The sequence below is a fragment of the Rhipicephalus sanguineus genome, chromosome 6 (assembly GCF_013339695.2).
Source record: "Rhipicephalus sanguineus isolate Rsan-2018 chromosome 6, BIME_Rsan_1.4, whole genome shotgun sequence".
Taxonomy (NCBI): Eukaryota; Metazoa; Arthropoda; class Arachnida; order Ixodida; family Ixodidae; genus Rhipicephalus; species Rhipicephalus sanguineus.
The window spans coordinates 139,262,832-139,281,372 of record NC_051181.1 but is presented as its reverse complement, the minus strand read 5'-3'; the positions used below and the strand labels follow the sequence as shown (position 1 = coordinate 139,281,372).

At 44.8% G+C, this 18,541-nt stretch overlaps 1 protein-coding gene across 1 annotated transcript; it reads left to right on the top strand.

Moving 5' to 3' along the window:
* Positions 1-515: 515 nt before the first annotated feature.
* Positions 516-18,221, top strand: LOC119396551 (inosine-5'-monophosphate dehydrogenase 1). The gene is made up of 14 exons (XM_037663809.2): positions 516-770; positions 2,608-2,656; positions 3,882-3,983; positions 4,435-4,509; positions 5,200-5,406; positions 6,822-6,909; positions 7,928-8,127; positions 12,058-12,148; positions 12,758-12,853; positions 14,218-14,361; positions 15,025-15,178; positions 16,055-16,198; positions 17,054-17,137; positions 17,450-18,221. The coding sequence occupies exons 1-14, from the start codon at positions 688-690 to the stop codon at positions 17,469-17,471; spliced, it is 1,539 nt and encodes a 512-aa protein (XP_037519737.1). The 5' UTR covers positions 516-687; the 3' UTR covers positions 17,472-18,221.
* The last annotated feature ends 320 nt before the right edge of the window (positions 18,222-18,541 follow it).

Sequence of the window (18,541 nt, the reverse complement as noted above, 5' to 3'; positions counted from 1 at the left end):
CAGAGAGTCGGGTTGAAAACAATAACCAACCACTGTGTTTTGCAATGCACGCAAACTTGAAGTCTTGTCGGTCACAACCACGTTTATAATTAAAGATTAAAAATTAAGATAAATTACGGGGTTTTACGATTCAGAACCACGATGATTATGAGGCATTCTGTAGACTAGAACTCATGACTAAATTTAACTACCTGGGCTTTAACGTTCGTCAAAATCCGAGTGCACCAGTGCTTTTCGTCCGGGATTGAATCACAAATAAAAACGCACCGTAAGCAACGTGCCTTATTCCTGCGTGAAAGGAAGCAGCGGGAGACATTTCTTGTTTATTATTGACATATGTACACGCACCTACTCTAAATTGCTCTGTGTTTCGTTGTTTCTTTTATCCCAAGCATATTAGCTTACACGCGCCCTTCTGTGAAGCGCAAACAGGTTTACGCGCGCAAAGCACCGCGAACCGTGGTGACGTCAATCCAGAAGCCAATCAACTACGCGCGCAAGGCTCTCCGCGCGTTGACCGTGCTCTTACCTCGATGCAGTTACGGTGGCGCCATCGCAGGAGGAGGCGATGGTTGGCTGCCGACTCCCGCGAGAGGGAATGCGGGCACATGTGCGTTTTCACGACTTGCTTGGGCCGATAAGCTCACTTCACTTTGGGACATTCAGGCGTCGGCAACGTCAGTGACCATGTCCGAGAAGGCGACGACGTTTCACGAGGATGGACTCACCGCCCAGCAGCTAATTGGACAAGGCGACGGGCTCACCTACAAGTACGTCTCGCCTCCGGCATAAACACAGCTTCACACAGCCGCGCAGCCTTTCCTTCATTCTTTTTTTTTTTTTTAACGACGACTACGCGTGCCTCTTCGTCTTTCATATTCGTGTATTCCGTGCGCTCCGTTTCCTCGTATAGAGCACCTTGACTTAGCGCAAACAGGTCCACCGCAGTCGAGCCCGCTCCGACGGGCACCCCAGCCGCTCTGCATCTTCGCCGGATTCCGTGCGTCATCGCGCCTGGGGAGCACGAAAAATAGCAAACATCCAAACTTGGGCGTTGCTACGTGACATGCAAATAAAAAAATAAAATAAAATAAGCGTGGCTTGCGGGGGTGGCACGCCTTCGAAACAGCGAAACTTAACGCGCCGCAGTTTAAAAACGGGGCAGTGCTGTTATTCGCGTAGTCATCTTGTTTATATCTCTCTGACGCATGCTGAAATATTCCAATTTGGCGGTTTTTTTTCGTCGTTCCCGCTGCGTGCAGTCCGTGACATAGGTGCACGAGGCGTTGAGTAGGTCTTTGAACCTCGGTGGGACCGGGTAACAACTTTCTTTTAGGTGCCGCGTCAGCCGGCTGCCTCTTTCCAATCGCGCTTTCGTGCCACTCTCAGTGATGCGCGCGAACCAGTGGGCTGTTCATAAGCCAGCGCTTGTGAAAGTTGTACTACTACTACGTGCGAGCGTCCAATTACGCGCGCAACAGTTGTCAACTGATCCCTTTAACTGCATTTAGCACCTTTTTTTTTCTTTTTTGATCTTTTTTTCACCGTCTGAGATGTATTATTCAGTTAAATGATACCGCCCTAGCGCTCACTGGAATTCGTCGTGCTGTTCTATTAATAATTCGCGGCAAACAAATACTTTAAATACCAATTCGTATATATTATTTGGCGACAGTAGGCAACGAATCCATGCCCCTCGACGATTACGCATGGCGAAATTAAGGGCATTCCTTGTTTGTTTGTTTTTTATCTACGAAGTGATTCGCCATAATCCAAATATTTCCTCGCGTACTTGTTAGTGCTGTGTATAAATTTAGTAGGGGCGGAAGGCTTGTATTCTTTTATTTTTAATCCGCACACACTGTGGACACAGCTGCAAACTGTAGCCGGAAACTCCCTGCTTAATATCACTGCCTTCTCTCTTCTGTTTTCCCTATTTGCACGGCTATTTCGTTTTATTTTTATTGAGCTGCTAGATTTTATTAAAGCGTATTGCCTTTTCTTCAAATGACCTTGTTTTCTTATACAATGTTGAGGAGCACTGAGAACCAATTTTTAGCTTCACTTAAACGTAAACTGGTTAGCGTGGGGAAGAAGAAATCAAAAGATTTGGTGTTTCACTTATCTACTTAAGGACACAGGTGCATAACAAGCGAAAGCATGAAAAAACAGAATGGTGCATCTGACTGGGTTCCCATTTATGTGGTTTTCTTTTTATTACGTAAGGTTTTTTTTTAAGCAGTAAACCAACATGTCTATTTGCGGTACAGAGCCCCTTCTTAGACCTAATGAGCGTCTGCAACTTAGTGGTTCAAATGAGGGTGTATCCCATCATCCATTTAATGCTCCTTCCTAGCTGATGAAGGAATTCATGCATATGCTTTCTCAATGTTGAAACCCATGTTCAATGAAAGTACTGCAAATTTACACTGTACTTTCCCTTGTACGAGCTTATTGAGGACAAACATTTTGCATCTATCTCTTCTGAGGTTGTCACAGGTTTTACTTTTAAAAATTATTCGGTGATCTTAGTGCTATGCAACTACTCTCCTGGTTGCTTTGGGCTGCACTATGCTGATCAATGCTTTTCGATTATTTTTATTTCAGTGACTTCCTCATCCTTCCTGGCTACATTGATTTCAACGCTGACGATGTTGTAAGTGCTGCATCAGTTTTGAGCCTAGGTATCATATATGATGGATGACTGGGCGTATTGGTTTAGCATGTTCCGAGACCAAAGTTACCAAGGCAACGATATGTATCTCCCTTTATCTATCGTTGTCTTCGCACCTTTCGCCTCGGAACATAGCCTAGGTTGTCGCATCTACAAAGCATAAATGCATACCTGGTTTCACGTCATGCAGACAATGCCACGAAAGTTAACTACATAGAGTGGTTATCAAAATATGTAACTCTGGTGTTTGAATGGGAAATTATATCTTCAGCTTCTAGACATATTTACTGCTGTCATGAACGAAGCTCAGTGTCTTGTTGAATAATCTAATCTTAGCATAGTCTATTTTTAATTGGTGATAAATTTTGTTTTGGTTGCAAATGTAGAAAACGCAAAGTGTTGCCTTAGGCTTTACAGCTGCCTGCCGAGTGCATTAGCTAACGAGTGTGTAGTCTTAAAACTGCTGCTTGATATCATGTAAGAGCATGCACCACTCATTGTGGTATTTTATAGTTTGGCAACCTTTTTTTTTGCATATTCCTGAGCAAGAGAGCTAAAATTTGATTAATTCTGCTTGTAATCCATTCCCCTGCTTTATTTTATAGTCACTGTTGTTGTTTTCAAAGGTGTCATTTAATATAATTATGCCAGGGTAAGCTCTTTCTTCTGAAGTGGCATGAGATGTTGAAATTTGGCAGTATGAATTAGCATGTGAATGTGTTGGTCGTATTCTTGTTGACATCTAGAGTGAGTGAAGCTAAACAGCTCATGCGTTGTGATAACCAGTTGCCTAATTTTAGATTAGAACATTTGCTGAATCAATTCAAATGACACATACATGCATAATTGGAAATCTCTGAAGCAAGCTTCTAATGTCCTGCGACAGTGCTCAGCAGAATAGACACGATAACAGACTTTTCTTAAGCAAAAGAAATGTTCCTGGTGTATTTCATAGACTGAAATCTTGGTTTGTTGGTGTGGACACAGTCACATTATCTGATGACTTTAACTCACTTGTTTATTTATTTACGGCATTCTCAATGGAGAACAATTACCACTAGAATCATAGCGTTGTATTGAAGAGTTGTTTCAAGTAGTAACTGACCATATCATATCTGTCATCATGAAAATATGTGAAAGCGCTTTCTGTAGGAGGGTTTAGAAGTTGGGCAGACCTGTGCTTATTGTATTTTTTTCCCCCATACAGGAGCTTACATCCAAGCTCACCAAAAAAATCACTCTTCAAGCCCCCTTGGTATCATCGCCTATGGACACAGTCACAGAATCTGAGATGGCCATCGCAATGGCGGTATGTGCTTCTGGAGTCGGTTTTCCATTAGTCCTTCCGTTAACCTTGTGCGGCCTGTGGAGTACCGGATAACTATTCATGTTCACTAATCATGTTTGTGCTCTACGTAATCAGCGCAGCTAGCCTTACTAAGCCTAGAAAGCTTTTCGAAAATAATTTTTGTATCATAAATGCTCAAGATTTTTTGTGTATACAACAGCAAGCTTATAAGCTAACCTATACGAAAATTACCTGAATGGTTCAGAGACCGGTATGTAGTTTCCCGTAGATGCACTGAGCCTTTTTACGTACTCCTGTTACATATTGCCTTTAATGGACCTTTAAACGAGTGCACTGTTACTAAAACGATTTGCTGTCTTGTACCCTTAAGTTGCTGAACAGCCTATTGGGACTCTAGAGTGAGCATTGCACTGGCAGAACTGCTGTTCATTGAGTGTGTGTGACTGTGCAGCTCTGCGGAGGCATCGGCATCATTCACCACAACTGTACTCCAGAGCATCAGGCCAGCGAGGTGAACAAAGTGAAGGTATGCAGGAACTCTTTCATTCTTGATTCTTATTGCTGTTCGTTATCACCTGCAACATGGCGTTACTCTGCCGATATCACAGATGCCGTCCTCTCAGTGAATCACGAAAGAAAAGACTGAATCTAAGCACTAAACACTGTTTTTCACCTTTGATTTCATCCATGCAAATAAATGTGAAAAGATCCATGGAGAAAACACTGCATCAACTAAGACGAGACTGCCCTTTTAATGTGGGGACCCCTCGGTTAATGTTTTGTGAATAGATGCTAACGGTACATTTCAACTGAGGAATGCAGTCCTTAAATGTTTTCTTTTTATGGCTCATGAATATTTTCCAGTTGGTCCCATGATAAAATGGTGCTCTGCTGTATTGATGCTGTCATTAGCCCCCTCATGCCCAGCTGTCATAACAACGAGGAAAAATGCATTCATTCAGCATAACAGATTGGAATTTTTGAAAGGGCACCACTTTGCAGACCTTGTCGTGTATTCTGTGTCAGTTTCACCAGGTGTTGTTTCAATAGATGCCTTTTGCCGCGTTTTTAATGACCGTTTTTGCCACCTTATTAAGCTGGTGTGAAATGAGTGTATACTGGTAGTATCTGGTTGCTTTAGTGTGCCTTGTCATGAATGTTTTTTTTCATACTCGAGTGCTTGAAATTGTTCTTGTCGAAACACACTTTCCTGCAGAAATACAAGCATGGTTTCATCCACGACCCGGTTGTTCTAAGCCCAAACAACTGTGTAGCTGATGTGTTTGAAGTGAAGAGGACGCATGGTTTTGCCGGTGTTCCCATCACGGATACTGGGAAGCTTGGTGGCAAGCTCGTCGGCATGGTCACCTCCAGGGATGTTGACTTCATCCCTCCTGAAGACCACAACAAGCTCCTATCTGAGGTGGGCGTGCTTTTACTTAGTATGTACAGCTGTGAGCAATATGAGAGTTTAACCAATTTCATGTTTAATCCATGATTACATGTAATGTTCCTATATTAGTGTTATGACCACTTTTGTGCTTGCAGACTGCGTTTAGCTTCTACGACCTTTCAAAGGAATTTGAGTGTTCCTTTCAGCCTTCACTACTGTACCTCCTCCATTGTGTGGACGGGATGGCTACTCTACTCTAATGACATTGAATGTAATAAAACCAGAGCAGCCAGTTTACATTACTGTGCCGTTGGCTACATACTGGAAAAGTTTGAAGGCTTGGCAGGTTATCGTAATGCTTGGTGCTTGGGAAGCGGCACTCTTGGTCAGTTCATGCACTTCCTTTTCATTTACTGCATATTCTGCCAGGCATTATAAAATGTGCCTAATTACGATATTGAACTGTAGATTTTACTGCTTTGTACTGGCTAGTCTTAACCTAAATTATTAATTCAATTGACTACTGGCTTGTGAAGTCATCCGATGGAGGTGACTCCGATATGTCTCCGGGCACTCGTAATATGTTTGATTTTAAAAACTATTATGTTTCGGCACTCAGCATCTGGGCAACGTGCAATGAAAAGATGTGGAATCCTGTTTTAGTGATCACTTGTGAGCATGGTATACAGTGTGATAAAACGCATGATAAAGCAGCGGGACAGATGCCAGTGTGTCCCCAGAATGTTTCTGAATGCAGTGCAAATAATTGTTGGAGTGCCACTATTGAGTTTATGCTGAAAAAAAAAAAAAGAGACGTTACATGCGACAGCTGCACTTTTCTGTGTTTGAGCAGTAATTACTGACCATTTCATTGCTTCCTCGAAGTACTTTGGTGATACGTAGATTCGAAATCTGATAACTGCCACACTGTATAGTAATGCCAGAGGAATGCTGCTGCAGTTCTTTCATATACAGCATTCCTTTGTTTCTTGCATTGTCAATGTTGTACCACGCCTGAAACACACATCTCGTTATCAGTGAAGCACTTGTCAAATCACTGTGATACAGATGGGATCTTGACTGATTCTAAACGTCTTGAAAGAAGGAAGGAGCACACGTGGGTGTCTTCTTCAATAACATTGTGTTGTGAACTAGAGAACATTCAGTCAATAAGATAGTGGAAATTAGGATGAGGGAATGCATTTCTTGGGGTGAATACCTCTGCACCATATGTAAAGATGCAGTGCTTTCTGCAGAGTTGTTTGGTGGTTTCAGTGCAGCTGTTGCCTGTGTCAAAATAATGCTTTAGAAAGGTGTGTGCGTCACAGATGCACCCAGATGTTAAATTGTTAAGTGAAGGTGTTTCACGAAGGATGGCGTTCGTAAAACTTGTCTCAGTGACACGGTTCTTGTAAATACAAATACTCTTCATCGACTTGCCGCAGGTGATGACCTCCCTAAAGGACTTGGTCGTGGCACCCTCCAAGGTCACCCTCACTGAGGCCAACTCACTGCTTCAGAAGAGCAAGAAAGGTGACTTGTCCTAGACGTCTAGTAGAGTTTTGAAGGATCATTGAACTATCTTGCAATACTAATTTCTTTTCTGTTGGACATTGAAGTGGGCTGGCCTTGTAGTGTGCTTGTTGGGCATCTTCAAGATTTCATTGTAATAGCTGAAGTTGCAATTCGTGTTATCAACTGAATGATGAAAACTGCTCTGTAATTTGCTTTAAAAAGGAAGGACATGCATCAAAGTTGATTGTCCAGCATACATGGCTGTTGAAACTTAGGGAGCAGGCTGTTATTTGTGCCTCGGGTCATTCAGTACAGTCTCAGCCCAAGTGTAGTGAACAAAATGTCTGTGGCAGAATTGATGTACAACCAGCAATATAAAATTACGGGACAGAGGTTCCATGGCAGATGTGAATTTCTACTCTGCTACTGCATGACGCTCCTAAATTAATGGATGACTTTTTTTCTTTCGCAAAAGTACTACAGGCTGACACTTTTAGAGGCTTTGTTCTCAGGCTGAGAGGAAATTCTGCTTATTCTAAAGTTTCAGGCCCCTTAAACTTGTGGCGAAGGGTTGCATATTTAGAGGCACTCTACATATGTTTTTGTAAGGTTTCTAGCTACAAAATAGGTCAGGTTTGAGATGTTGAGAATTTGAACATGTAGTACTAGCTGTGCTATCCGAAATGGCCCTTTGTCTAATATTGTACAGTAATCGCACCATAACTTCTATTTCGGAATGTTGCACGGACGTCCATCTTTGTAACGTTTAACATCTTCATGCATACCACCTACCTTGGTTCAAGAGTTAGTCTTGCCCAGCTGCCATACTCAGTCAAATCTTGCAGCAGTGAGTTCTGCTCACGAATGCTTAAAGACAGCTTTTAGTGCGGCACAAAGATGGTTGAAAGTGAAAGTTTGTATCCTATAGTATATTACAACATAGTACATACCGCAACGCTCTCATTGTGAATGCATGAGCATGCAGCTGCTGTTTTGCTTGCCGTGCTATGGACATTTCAACTCTCCCTCTGTACAGGCAAGCTTCCCCTGGTGAACCAGCAGGGCGAACTGGTGTCACTTATTGCACGAACGGACTTGAAGAAGAGCCGAAGCTACCCGCTTGCCTCCAAGGACGAAAACAAGCAGTTGCTGGTTGGTGCGGCCATTGGTACTCGGGAGGCTGACAAGCAACGTCTGGATCTCCTGGTCCAAGCTGGCGTGGACGTTGTCGTACTGGTAAGTGAACGCACAGCAGACATCGGCATCCATGTGTGGGTGTGCTTGATCGTTATCTACTCTCATGCTTTTGGAGCATAGTTGTGGCATGTATATAATGAAAACTAGTTGTTTGACTGGTCATAGCTAGTAACTGGTTCATCTTAGCAGGTGAACAGCTGAAGGACCGAGTATTGTTTAGTCTGGGCAGCCTTTTGCATTGTGTAAAAAGTACAAACATACTGTAAGTATGACTCGTTCGTAATCTAAAACCTCTCTACTAGCATTGTCGTGCTTGTGCACAGGCCACTAGCTGGAATTAATTTTTTCATCCTCTTCTGCGTGGCAATCTGTGCGTTTCTTGAACCTGTCGAAAGAGGGTGCTAAAGCGTATTTCCTGTTCAGTCGCTAAGCAAACCTGGCAATGTTTCACAAGGAAACAGTGCTAAGGTTCAGACATCTGTACAGTAGAATCTCGATGATACGATCACGGCTAATACGAATTTCGGGATGATACGAATTTTTCTGTGGTCCCGGCCAAGGCCCATTAATTTACAACGTGCTTGAGTACGGTTGTTACGAACTGATTTTTGACCCGCGTCGTTTGATACGAATAAACGCCGCCCCACCCAACGCAACGTTGGCCCCACCGACGGCCGCGGAAGATAGCAGCGTGCACTTACGGCGCTGGAATGCGTGCGGCGCCGCCGGTTTGGCATGTTGCCAGCGCCGCCGGCGAGCAGCGCGCGACAGCCTCCAAGATCTGCGTGTATCGGAGGCCGGAGTGTGCCTTTTGCTTTCTCTTGAAGATTACAGATGGCGCTGGCCTCGTTTTTTTTTTTTTTGTTTTTCTTGGTGCGGAGGCAGGCCGGCAGGCGGAGACGCCGGAGAGGGAGAGGCACGGCCCGCGGGAGCTTCTTTCTTCTATGCGTGCCGTCGGACGGAGTGGTTGTCGTTGCTGTGCTCGAGCCCGCGTTCTTGCTTTGTTGTGATTGTGCCTTTTTTGCCAAGTGGCAGCAAGCTATGTCTCGCAAGCGGAAAGCCCTCTCCTTTAAGGAGAAACTGGACATTCTTCGAAAGGTCGATGAGGATCCCAAAGAAAACGCACGGAGTTGGCTAAGGAGCTAGGCCTCGCAACGTCGACATTAAGCACAATTGTTGGACAGCGGGACTTTCATTCAACGTCAACGCGAGGCAAGCGAAGACAGCCCAACACGTGAAGCTTGAAGAAGCTCTTCTGACCTGGTTTAAGGAGGTTACTGCAGCTGGTGTGAACATCGATGGCAAAGTGTTGCGTGAGAAAGCCGACGAGATCGCACTTGCTCTGCGCATCGACGGATTTCAGGCCTCAGGTGGGTGGCTGCACCGTTTCAAGACGAGACACGGTCTCGTTTACAAAAGCGTCTGTGGGGAAGCGAAGAAGGCTGACGAGACCGTTGTTAGCGACTGGCTCGCGAAGCTGCAGTCACTCATCTCTGGGTATGAGCCTCGTGATGTTTTTAACGCAGACGAGGCTGGCCTGTTTTTTAACCTTCAGCCTGAGAAGAGCCTTTGCTTAAAAGGCGAAGCGTGCCAAGGAGGCAAGAAAAGCAAAGAGCGAATAACGGTGCTTTTGTGCTGTAACGCCGACGGGTCGGAGAAACTTAAGCTGACGGTAATTGGCAAATCCCAAAAGCCTCGGTGTTTCAAGCGCGAGAGCCATTTGCCGTGCGTCTATCGCGCAAACAAAAAGGCGTGGATGACGGCGGCCCTGTTCGAAGAATTTCTGTCGCTCCTTGACAGAAGGATGGCCTGCAAGAATCGGAAGATTGTTTTGATTCTTGACCAGTGCGCCGCCCACCCGAGGCAAGTAACGCTCCAAAACGTCAAACTGATCTTTTTGCCCGCGAACACGACGACGCACCTGCAACCGCTTGACGCTGGAATAATAAAAAACCTCAAGCATCATTTCAAGGGCCTTCTTGTGCGCCGCCTGCTTGCCAATATTGACAGAAAACACGAAGGCGACCTGCGAATAAGCCTCCTGGACGCCATCCATTTTATCGCTATGGCTTGGGATCGAGTAACGCCGACTACCATAGCAAACTGCTTTGCGAAATGCGGCTTCTTCAGGAGTTCCGAAGAGGTGCCCTCAGAGCAGGAAGAGCCAATTGAGGGTTGGGAACTGCTTGATGCTGGTGTACAGCTGAAGACTTCTGCACGGCGGATGACAACCTCGCCACTTGTGGTGCGCGCACGGTGGAGGATATTGTTGAGGAGGCCACATGCGAGGTTGCCGATTCCAGCGATGATGGCGACAACATAGACGAGGGCGATGGTGAAGGACCACCACCGGCGGCTGAAACGCTGCACGCGCTCGACGTCCTGAGGCGTGCTATGGCCGCTGATGAAATCAGCGACGACACGTGCACGCGTTTTTACGGATTTCAAAGAAGTCTGCTGAGTGACTTCGCGAAAAAAAAGAAGCAGAAAGACATTAGAGATTTTTTCTGCAAGAAATAAATGTTTTTTTTGTGTGTTCCTAAAAATGAGTTTGCCTCTGACTGTTAATTTAGCTAGTTTTACATGTGTTTCGGTGATACGAATTTCGGCTAATACGAATATTTTTCGTGACCCCGCGGGATTCGTATCATCGAGATTCTACTGTATTCATTTTTTGCAGCACTATAATTTCTGGCCTCATGAGCTTTTTTAACATGAAAGTGTTTTATGCCGGGGTCCACCAAGTACATCCGTCACGGATATGACGTTGATAAAATGGACGCCAACGGGTGAGAAAGAAAAAAACCAAGAAAAAGATACCCCGCTGGGAATCGAACCCACGACGCTGCGGCCGCGACGGCAAGCGCCCGACGCCTACCGACTAAGCCAACGCGGGAGATGCTAGGCATGGCGTGAACGCGCCTTATATCTTTCGCACATTCTCTTTCGCGGCGGGCAGAGCGGGGCGGTGCCACCGTCTGTGAGAGGTGAAAAGAAGTAATGCTTCACGATCGACACTTACTAGCGCTTACTCCGACATTGCACGCGATATTGGAGGTCATGGTTAAAGAGTCTCGATAGCAGAGAGAGAGACTGGCCGCGCTGGCGTCGCCGAGGCATCCTGGACGCAGTTACGTTCTTTGCCTTTGGCTTCGTGTTAGCGTGCGTCGGCTCATCGAAGTAGTGCAGCTACCACGTGCACCAACGGGATTTCTCCACCGCTGACTGCTTCAGTTGCGAGAGCACCGACTAACAAAACTGCTGCAATATGCGTTGCAGAAAGGACGCGATTTCGACGGGCGAATGTCGTGCCTTGGTGGAGCGAGAGCAGCGCCTGCGAGACAGAGGCCAGCGAAACGCATGCGTTTGCGGCTCAGGCTACGAACCTCTACCTCCTGTGTTGCTGAAGCGCAGTGTGTGTTATGTATGCATGAGCACAGGCATCGGCTACCCATTACTAGAAAGCGCACACCGTGCCGTTTCTCTCCTTAATTGACGACGCTTTGAAGAAGTGCATACCGGGTGCCAGTGTTGATTATGAGCTTGTTGATATCATCCTTACGCGGGATTCACGATTCGCTGTGTCCAAATATATGTTCACACTGTCAGCTACCACAACGGTTTAATCATGATCATGGGCGTTAGTCGTCGCGATAGAGACATGCTGTCAACATGGGTGCATCCACGTCAAACGGTGCTATAGCTGCCAAACACGAATAGACATTGTACAAGCTCTCATATATCATTACACAATAAGCACTACTTATGTGAAGACACGTTTCACTTTCGTGTTATACCGATTCCTGTGACGGAGGGATCAGCCATGTTTTTATATGAACCATTTTCATCTCATCAGAGTCAAAATTCATGAGCACCAAAGGCTTTGGTATACGCATTTCTTTGTAAGCCTTGTCTCTGCTGGTCGAGTGTGGGGCTGTAAAGACAGTGCTGCTTGCCTTGTTAATGCAGGACTCTTCACAAGGCAACTCCATCTACCAGATCACCATGGTGAAGTACATCAAGAACAAATACCCAAATCTTCAAATCATCGGTGGGAATGGTGAGCCATCCAAGACCTCTTGCTGCATGTGCCATTGCATTAAGCTGGGCTTATCTTTCATAGGTTCATTTCTGCTGCTTGTGGATGTTCAGTAGTATGTGCCATATTTAATACCAGCATGCTTAGGACCTGCAGATCATATTTTTGTCAAATCATGTCTTCTAGGTTAGTTTTATAGTGAAGTATTGTTGGGGAACCAAAGGCACCTCGGAAGCTAATCCCCCCCCCCTCGAAATTTTTTAGTTTTACATGTGTGTATATACATGCACACATACAAATAAATCATGCGCGAACACATGTAAAGGGTGGTTGAGCCCTTCCCCCCCCAATAATTCTGGCTATGCCCCTGATTATGGCGTAGTTACTCGCATAACACCATCATTGGATAGCGTTCAATACTGTTGGCTGCTGCTGTTTGATGTCAGCTAGTGTTAGCTGTTATCAGAATGTAATGAAGTAATACATTAAATGCTTTGCATACCAAAACTCCTCCTAGGCCAATCTTTTTCTGAGTTTTTTCCTGTATGTTTTTAATATAATGTAGTTCTTAAATGTGAAAATTTCGACAGAGATCTCCTTTTGTTTCTGACATTTTTGCACACTTTGCAGTTGTCACATCCGCTCAGGCAAAGAACCTAATCGACGCTGGTGTCGACGGTCTTCGCGTTGGCATGGGCTCTGGCTCCATTTGCATCACCCAGGAAGGTGAGTGTCTCCCATTTCGCCAGCTTGTGATGCGGTGCAGTGAAAGCTGAGAGTCTCGTCAGCCATACAGAATGGAGAACCTTATGAAGGACTTCTTCATGTTTGCCTGTGATCATTACACACAATTGGCGACCAATCCTACCTTCTTGGAACGTGCAGCTGGCTCTTATTACTGTTATGTTGACTTGAGCGATATCCTTCACTGCATGGGACTTGTTGGTGATAGAGAGCGTCAGTGGCATCGTACTGGCATGAACGAGAAGTAGTACCGAGCAGCGGCACTTTGATTATTCGCAATCCTATGAAGCCCAAGAAAAGTGTAAGCGGAAACACAACTGCGTCCTTTCTAATGAGATTTAGACATCAGTAAAAGCAAATGACTATGGATAGAAACAGTCACCAATGTGGTCGGACTGGCCTCTTCAGCAATACACACGAGAAGGTCCATCAGCAGTCGAACTAGCAGAGGCCTTACGAATGGGAGCTCTCTTCACTGTGCTACAATGCCTCACTGGCTGGTGTCAAAACATGCGAGCCCTTTCTCAAAGACGGTAGATATATACTGCAGCTTGTTCCTTCATACCTCCACACAGCAGTTCAGAGGGAGGAGTTTACACTTTTATAAATAGTGTGTGTAGTTGTGGGTGGCACGAAAGCGTTAATCAGTGCAGTTTTCAGAATGAGGTTTCTTAAAGGGGCCCTGCAACACTTTTTGAAATAATCGTTAAATGGCTTCATTAAAGGAGTTTGTTGCCTCACGGATTAACTGCCACAAAAATTTTTACAATATGTCAATTACGAACGAAGTAGCAGGGATTTCTTGTGTGTTTTAAGCGCTTTTTCTCTCCTTTTGTACCAGCGAGCGTGCTGAAAGCTACGCAGGGAGGGATGACAAGGGGAAAGAAGCTACGTCTGTTTGTATGCGCTCATCATAACCTTGAGCTCTTCTTTTTTTCTTCGAATGCGTGGCTTACTTTCGTTATGATCACGAGCGAGCGCGTGGGCATGTGGCAGCATCTTGTGGTGGCCGCGGTAACTATGCAGCTCACGGCACCCAAATCAGCCACTGGCTGTGGACTTTGTGTTTATGGCGCTCTCATTTGGGCTTAGGGCATCATTTATCGAGAGAAGAGTGAGCGATTTCTAGCTGACTTTGAGAATTAATTGTAAATTCCAGGCTGTGTACTGCTCTATGTTTGGCTGACATGTTCTCAGCCTTGAATACCGATTGGCAGCATTTTCTGACCATGCTGAAAAAGTGTTGCAGGGCCCCTTTAAAATGAGATTTGTGGGCCACTTTGAATGCTTGTTGTGTGTGGCAGCTGAGGTTAAGCATGCTGCGTGACCTGTGGTCTTTTCTGCAGTGATGGCATGTGGACGGCCACAGGCTACAGCGGTGTACAAGGTGGCAGAGTACGCAAGGCGGTTTGGTGTACCTGTGGTAGCGGATGGCGGCGTTAGCTCTGTGGGCCACATCATCAAAGCCTTGGCCCTGGGTGCTTCCACTGGTAAGCTCGCGGCATTTACAAAATATTCACTGCTCTTCAATGAAAGGACAAGCACCTTTTGCTTAATCTTTCGTAATTACTGAAAGTATAGCTGTTTATCAAATGGAAGACGTCACTTTATACTGCGTACCATGCCCTCGCATAGTATTCATGAACAGAGTATGTTCAGCTAAATGCATTATCCTTGCACACTTTTGCTGTATTACAGGATCTAGAAATGATTTTTCTCACATTTCTCACATTTATGACACATTTATGACATACTCACATTTATGACATCTCACATTTATGACATTGTCACCTTTTTTTTCTTTACAGCTTCCATTGCATTTTGTAAGCCTTTGTTTCATTGGTTGTTTGCACTTACTAGCTACATGTTTTAAGCTCTGCTCTCCTACATAAGTGTTAAGCATAGCTTTTTCCATATTAATCAGTTTTCATACAAAAGCTTTTTCGGGCTGTAGTTCTTACAATTTGCTCCTATTGGGAGGTCTCGGTGGCAATAGTGGTAGCTGCGCCAGTGAAAAAATGTTGAAACAACAGAAGTTGAAGTGGGGATTGTTGCATAATGTGTTTACAGCTAGTGCAAGTGCTAGCCTTTTCTCAATGTTGTTCGCAGTGCTCTCTGATCACATTGCTTATATGATGGCATGTTTACTGCAGTCATGATGGGTTCCATGCTGGCGGGTACAACAGAGGCTCCCGGCGAATACTTCTTCTCCAACGGAGTGCGTCTTAAGAAGTACCGTGGCATGGGATCGCTGGATGCGATGGACAGCGCCAAGGACAGTGGCAGCCTGAACCGATACCATCAAAGGTTAGTCAGCTGTTGTACTCTACTCATAGCTGTGAGCTCTGAGGAAAGGCAAGGCAGTGCTCTAAGCTTGCCAAAGGGAGTGTAAATGTTTTCAGGTAGTGGCTGGCTTTCTGAAGAATGAATATAATGATTAAAGAGGAGCATTTGTGAGCAGTTGTGCGCATTGAAATTCAGTATGCAGTCCACTGAGTGTGCTTTCGTATTCATTAACGTGATGACATGATCTTGAATGTCTCTAGTTCAGGTGCTTGGCACTTCACGGGTGTGGAGTTTTCCCACTGATGTTAGGGTTGGATGAGGATGTTGTAGATTGAAAATTTAAACTGCTGTCACATGTATTCAAGATCACAGCTTAGCAGTTCAGTTGAAGCTTCACCCACAAAACAGCAGGGCCCCACATCTACCTAAGCCTCTGTGGTTTAAACGTAACGACCATGAGAGTTTGGTGTCGAAAGAAGTTCGCCTCTGTTGTGACGCGAGAAAATGAGCAGACAGAGTTGGCTGGCACATTTATGCAAGTTACCTTGTCCAGCAGTACCTTTTTCTCTGCAGCAATGAGCCATAGTTATCATTGAAAACTGCATGTTGAAATTTGTGTAGCTTCTCTCTCAACTTTCAGATGTAACTTAAGTAAAGGTTGCCCTAAAGGGTGTGACGAGGTGTACCAAGTGAGGGGGTGCCCTCCTGTGTCCCACTGAAAAATGTAATCGTGCTCTGTTCCATCTGATAGGAAACTACCGGCACCACTTCTGCATGCCAGTTTATATTTGCGGCATAGTCGGTGGCGTAAAACATTCAGTCCTTTCTCGCCACGTCGGCCTCACCGAGGCATAGTCATGGGATGAGGCCGGTCTAATGAGTTCTTTGTCTGTGCAGTGAACAGGACAAGGTCCGGGTGGCCCAGGGAGTGACGGGCACCATTGTCGACAAAGGATCAATCCACCGCTATGTGCCGTACCTCATCACTGGCATCAGGTTTGGCTGCCAGGACATCGGCGCTCGCAGCCTGGACGTGCTCAAGTGAGTACTCTGTGATCTACAATGAACAGATTGAGAGTAATAGAGTGAAACAGTCATGTAGTGCTAGTACGTATTGTGTGCACAGCTGCGACAAAATTTCACTTTGGCTAGATTTGTTAGGAAGTTGTAAGTAAATGACTAATGAAGCAATCTTGGCAAGGCCACATGGTTGGTAGTTGTGTAGTTTTCTTGTTGGCAGGCTTCAAACGGCATCTAAGCAGACAAGGTGTGCATGGTTGTAGCCATGACGTAGGTGCAGGCACGCCACCTCTTGAGATGTTTCAGCACCTTCACCTGCTAGGTCATGCTAGAAGCCATGTATTCCACATATGTCATGCTATTCTCATACATCACTCGTAGCTAGCTGTCATGGTGTCTTTTTATCAGTTTTGGTATAAGAAATGGTTATTTTTGCTGTTTCGTTGTGTTACTTCCACCCTTATTCCAGACATTAAATTTTGCATGGAGGCTGCTGTGTATTGACTGTATGAAGCTGGGCTATTTGCGTAGTCTAAAATTTTGTCCCAGTCTGATTTCATATCCAGATAATGCACTTAGGTTGATAGTAAAGTCATTCTTTCACAGCTACTGTGTTTTGAGAACACTTAGCATCGGCATGTGCCAGCATGTCCTCTTTGGAATACTATGACAGTGAATAACGCTGCGAGCAGCTGTGAATGAGAAATGTATTTGCTGCCATATGAAATGATCTGTGCACTTTCAAGTCTTGCAAGGAGCAGATGATAAAATGCGGGATGCTACTCTTTGATAATAAATCTCTTGCTTTCGTGCCCATACCATCAGATGGCGTTGGTTCTGCAAATGTTAAGTTTGCTCCCGTAATTTTTGTCGCAGGACAAACATGTACTCAGGCGACATCAAGTTTGAGAAGAGATCAGTCTCTGCTCAGGCTGAGGGTGGAGTGCATGGCTTGTACTCGTAAGTAGCCTTTTCTTTTTCCTAGCGTGTTGTTCTACAGAATGCAAAAAGTACATTACACTTGAAGAGACTCTGCTACCACTAGTTAAGCACGCAAAATAATTTACATTCTGAATGAGCGTGTGGATGAGATTCACCATTGCCTATTTAACAAAATGTGCACGTTAGAACTTGAGTACTACATCATACAGTGCTTGGTCATTCACTGAGTGCTTCAAGATCTGCTGAATGAAATCCAGAAATTTTTGCAGCAGTATAAGATGCGTAAAGTTCTTGCAATGTGACATTCTTGTGCAAACTTTTTTTTCCCAGGTTTGAGAAAAAGCTGTACTGAGCCAGGCCCCTTGGTAAAATGGCAAGTCCTCCGAAGCCGCCCATGCTGACCAACATTCCCACAGAGAATCGACGCCAAGAAAAGACACACAAAGTAGAAGCCATGCCACAGCGAGAAGAAACTTTTCGACGTGAGCGTTTAGAATAGTAGTCCCGATCTTTTTACTGCGGCGAAACTGTATGGTACAATGCGAGGTTGAAGTACCACAGCAAAAGTAACTTTCTATGCTGTCTATGCGAAGGAAAGTCGAGCTACCACGTTGATTTAGTTTTGTTGTTAATATATCCTTATTTTTAATTCAGTGCACACATTTTGGTTCACATTCCATAGTACTGGAGAGCTGAATTGTTTTGTTTTTGCCTTTGGGCTTAAGTTTTCGTGATGATAGTAGGCGACGTACGATTTAATGAACGGGTGATACACTTAACACTGAGTCTTTATGAATTTCCTCAAACGTCTTGCTGTCTGCAAGAATGAAGTCATTTGCAACGACGTGAAGCCGACGACGTCATTTATAGTCTACATTGCCCTCAGAAGTGTTACGTTCTGTTGAAATGTCGTTATATTGCGAGCTATGCCTTGCTTGGATATTTTGTGAAGAGCTGTACAGAGAAAGCACTGAATGTGCAGGGTGGCACATGGCTTGGTGTTGAGGCAGCTGGGAAGCATCCTGAAGTTCACTACGGCTGAACGTACTGTTTCATTATTTTTTATATTGTGCCATCTGAATAAAGTTTACATGCAACTCAATATTTTTTGCCAGCAGCCTAGTGTTTCTTTTCCTGCTTTTCGTTGAATACATCGACAAGTCAAGCCATGACGTTATAGAAGCCGCGACTGTGATGCGAATCATGTATTACAAGTTAGTCGATGTAGAAGTGATGTGCAAATCTTGGTGCATTAGACAAGGGATGACTGAGGAAACAAAATAGGTGCAATATGTATTTTTGTATTTTTACCTTGTGTAATGCACCTAGATTCAACTGCCATGCAAGACCAACTAGCCCATATTTGTGTTTGAAGTCATGAGTGTGTTATCATATAACGACGTTTAGAATGCTTTAACAAAA

Bases quoted from the DNA above. Each gene is read 5' to 3' on its own strand.
- LOC119396551 (XM_037663809.2), top strand. From the start codon at position 688: ATGTCCGAGAAGGCGACGACGTTTCACGAGGATGGACTCACCGCCCAG. The intron at 8,128-12,057 runs GTAAGTGAACGC...TTGTTAATGCAG, and splicing joins GCGTGGACGTTGTCGTACTG to GACTCTTCACAAGGCAACTC. The intron at 14,362-15,024 runs GTAAGCTCGCGG...TGTTTACTGCAG, and splicing joins GGCCCTGGGTGCTTCCACTG to TCATGATGGGTTCCATGCTG.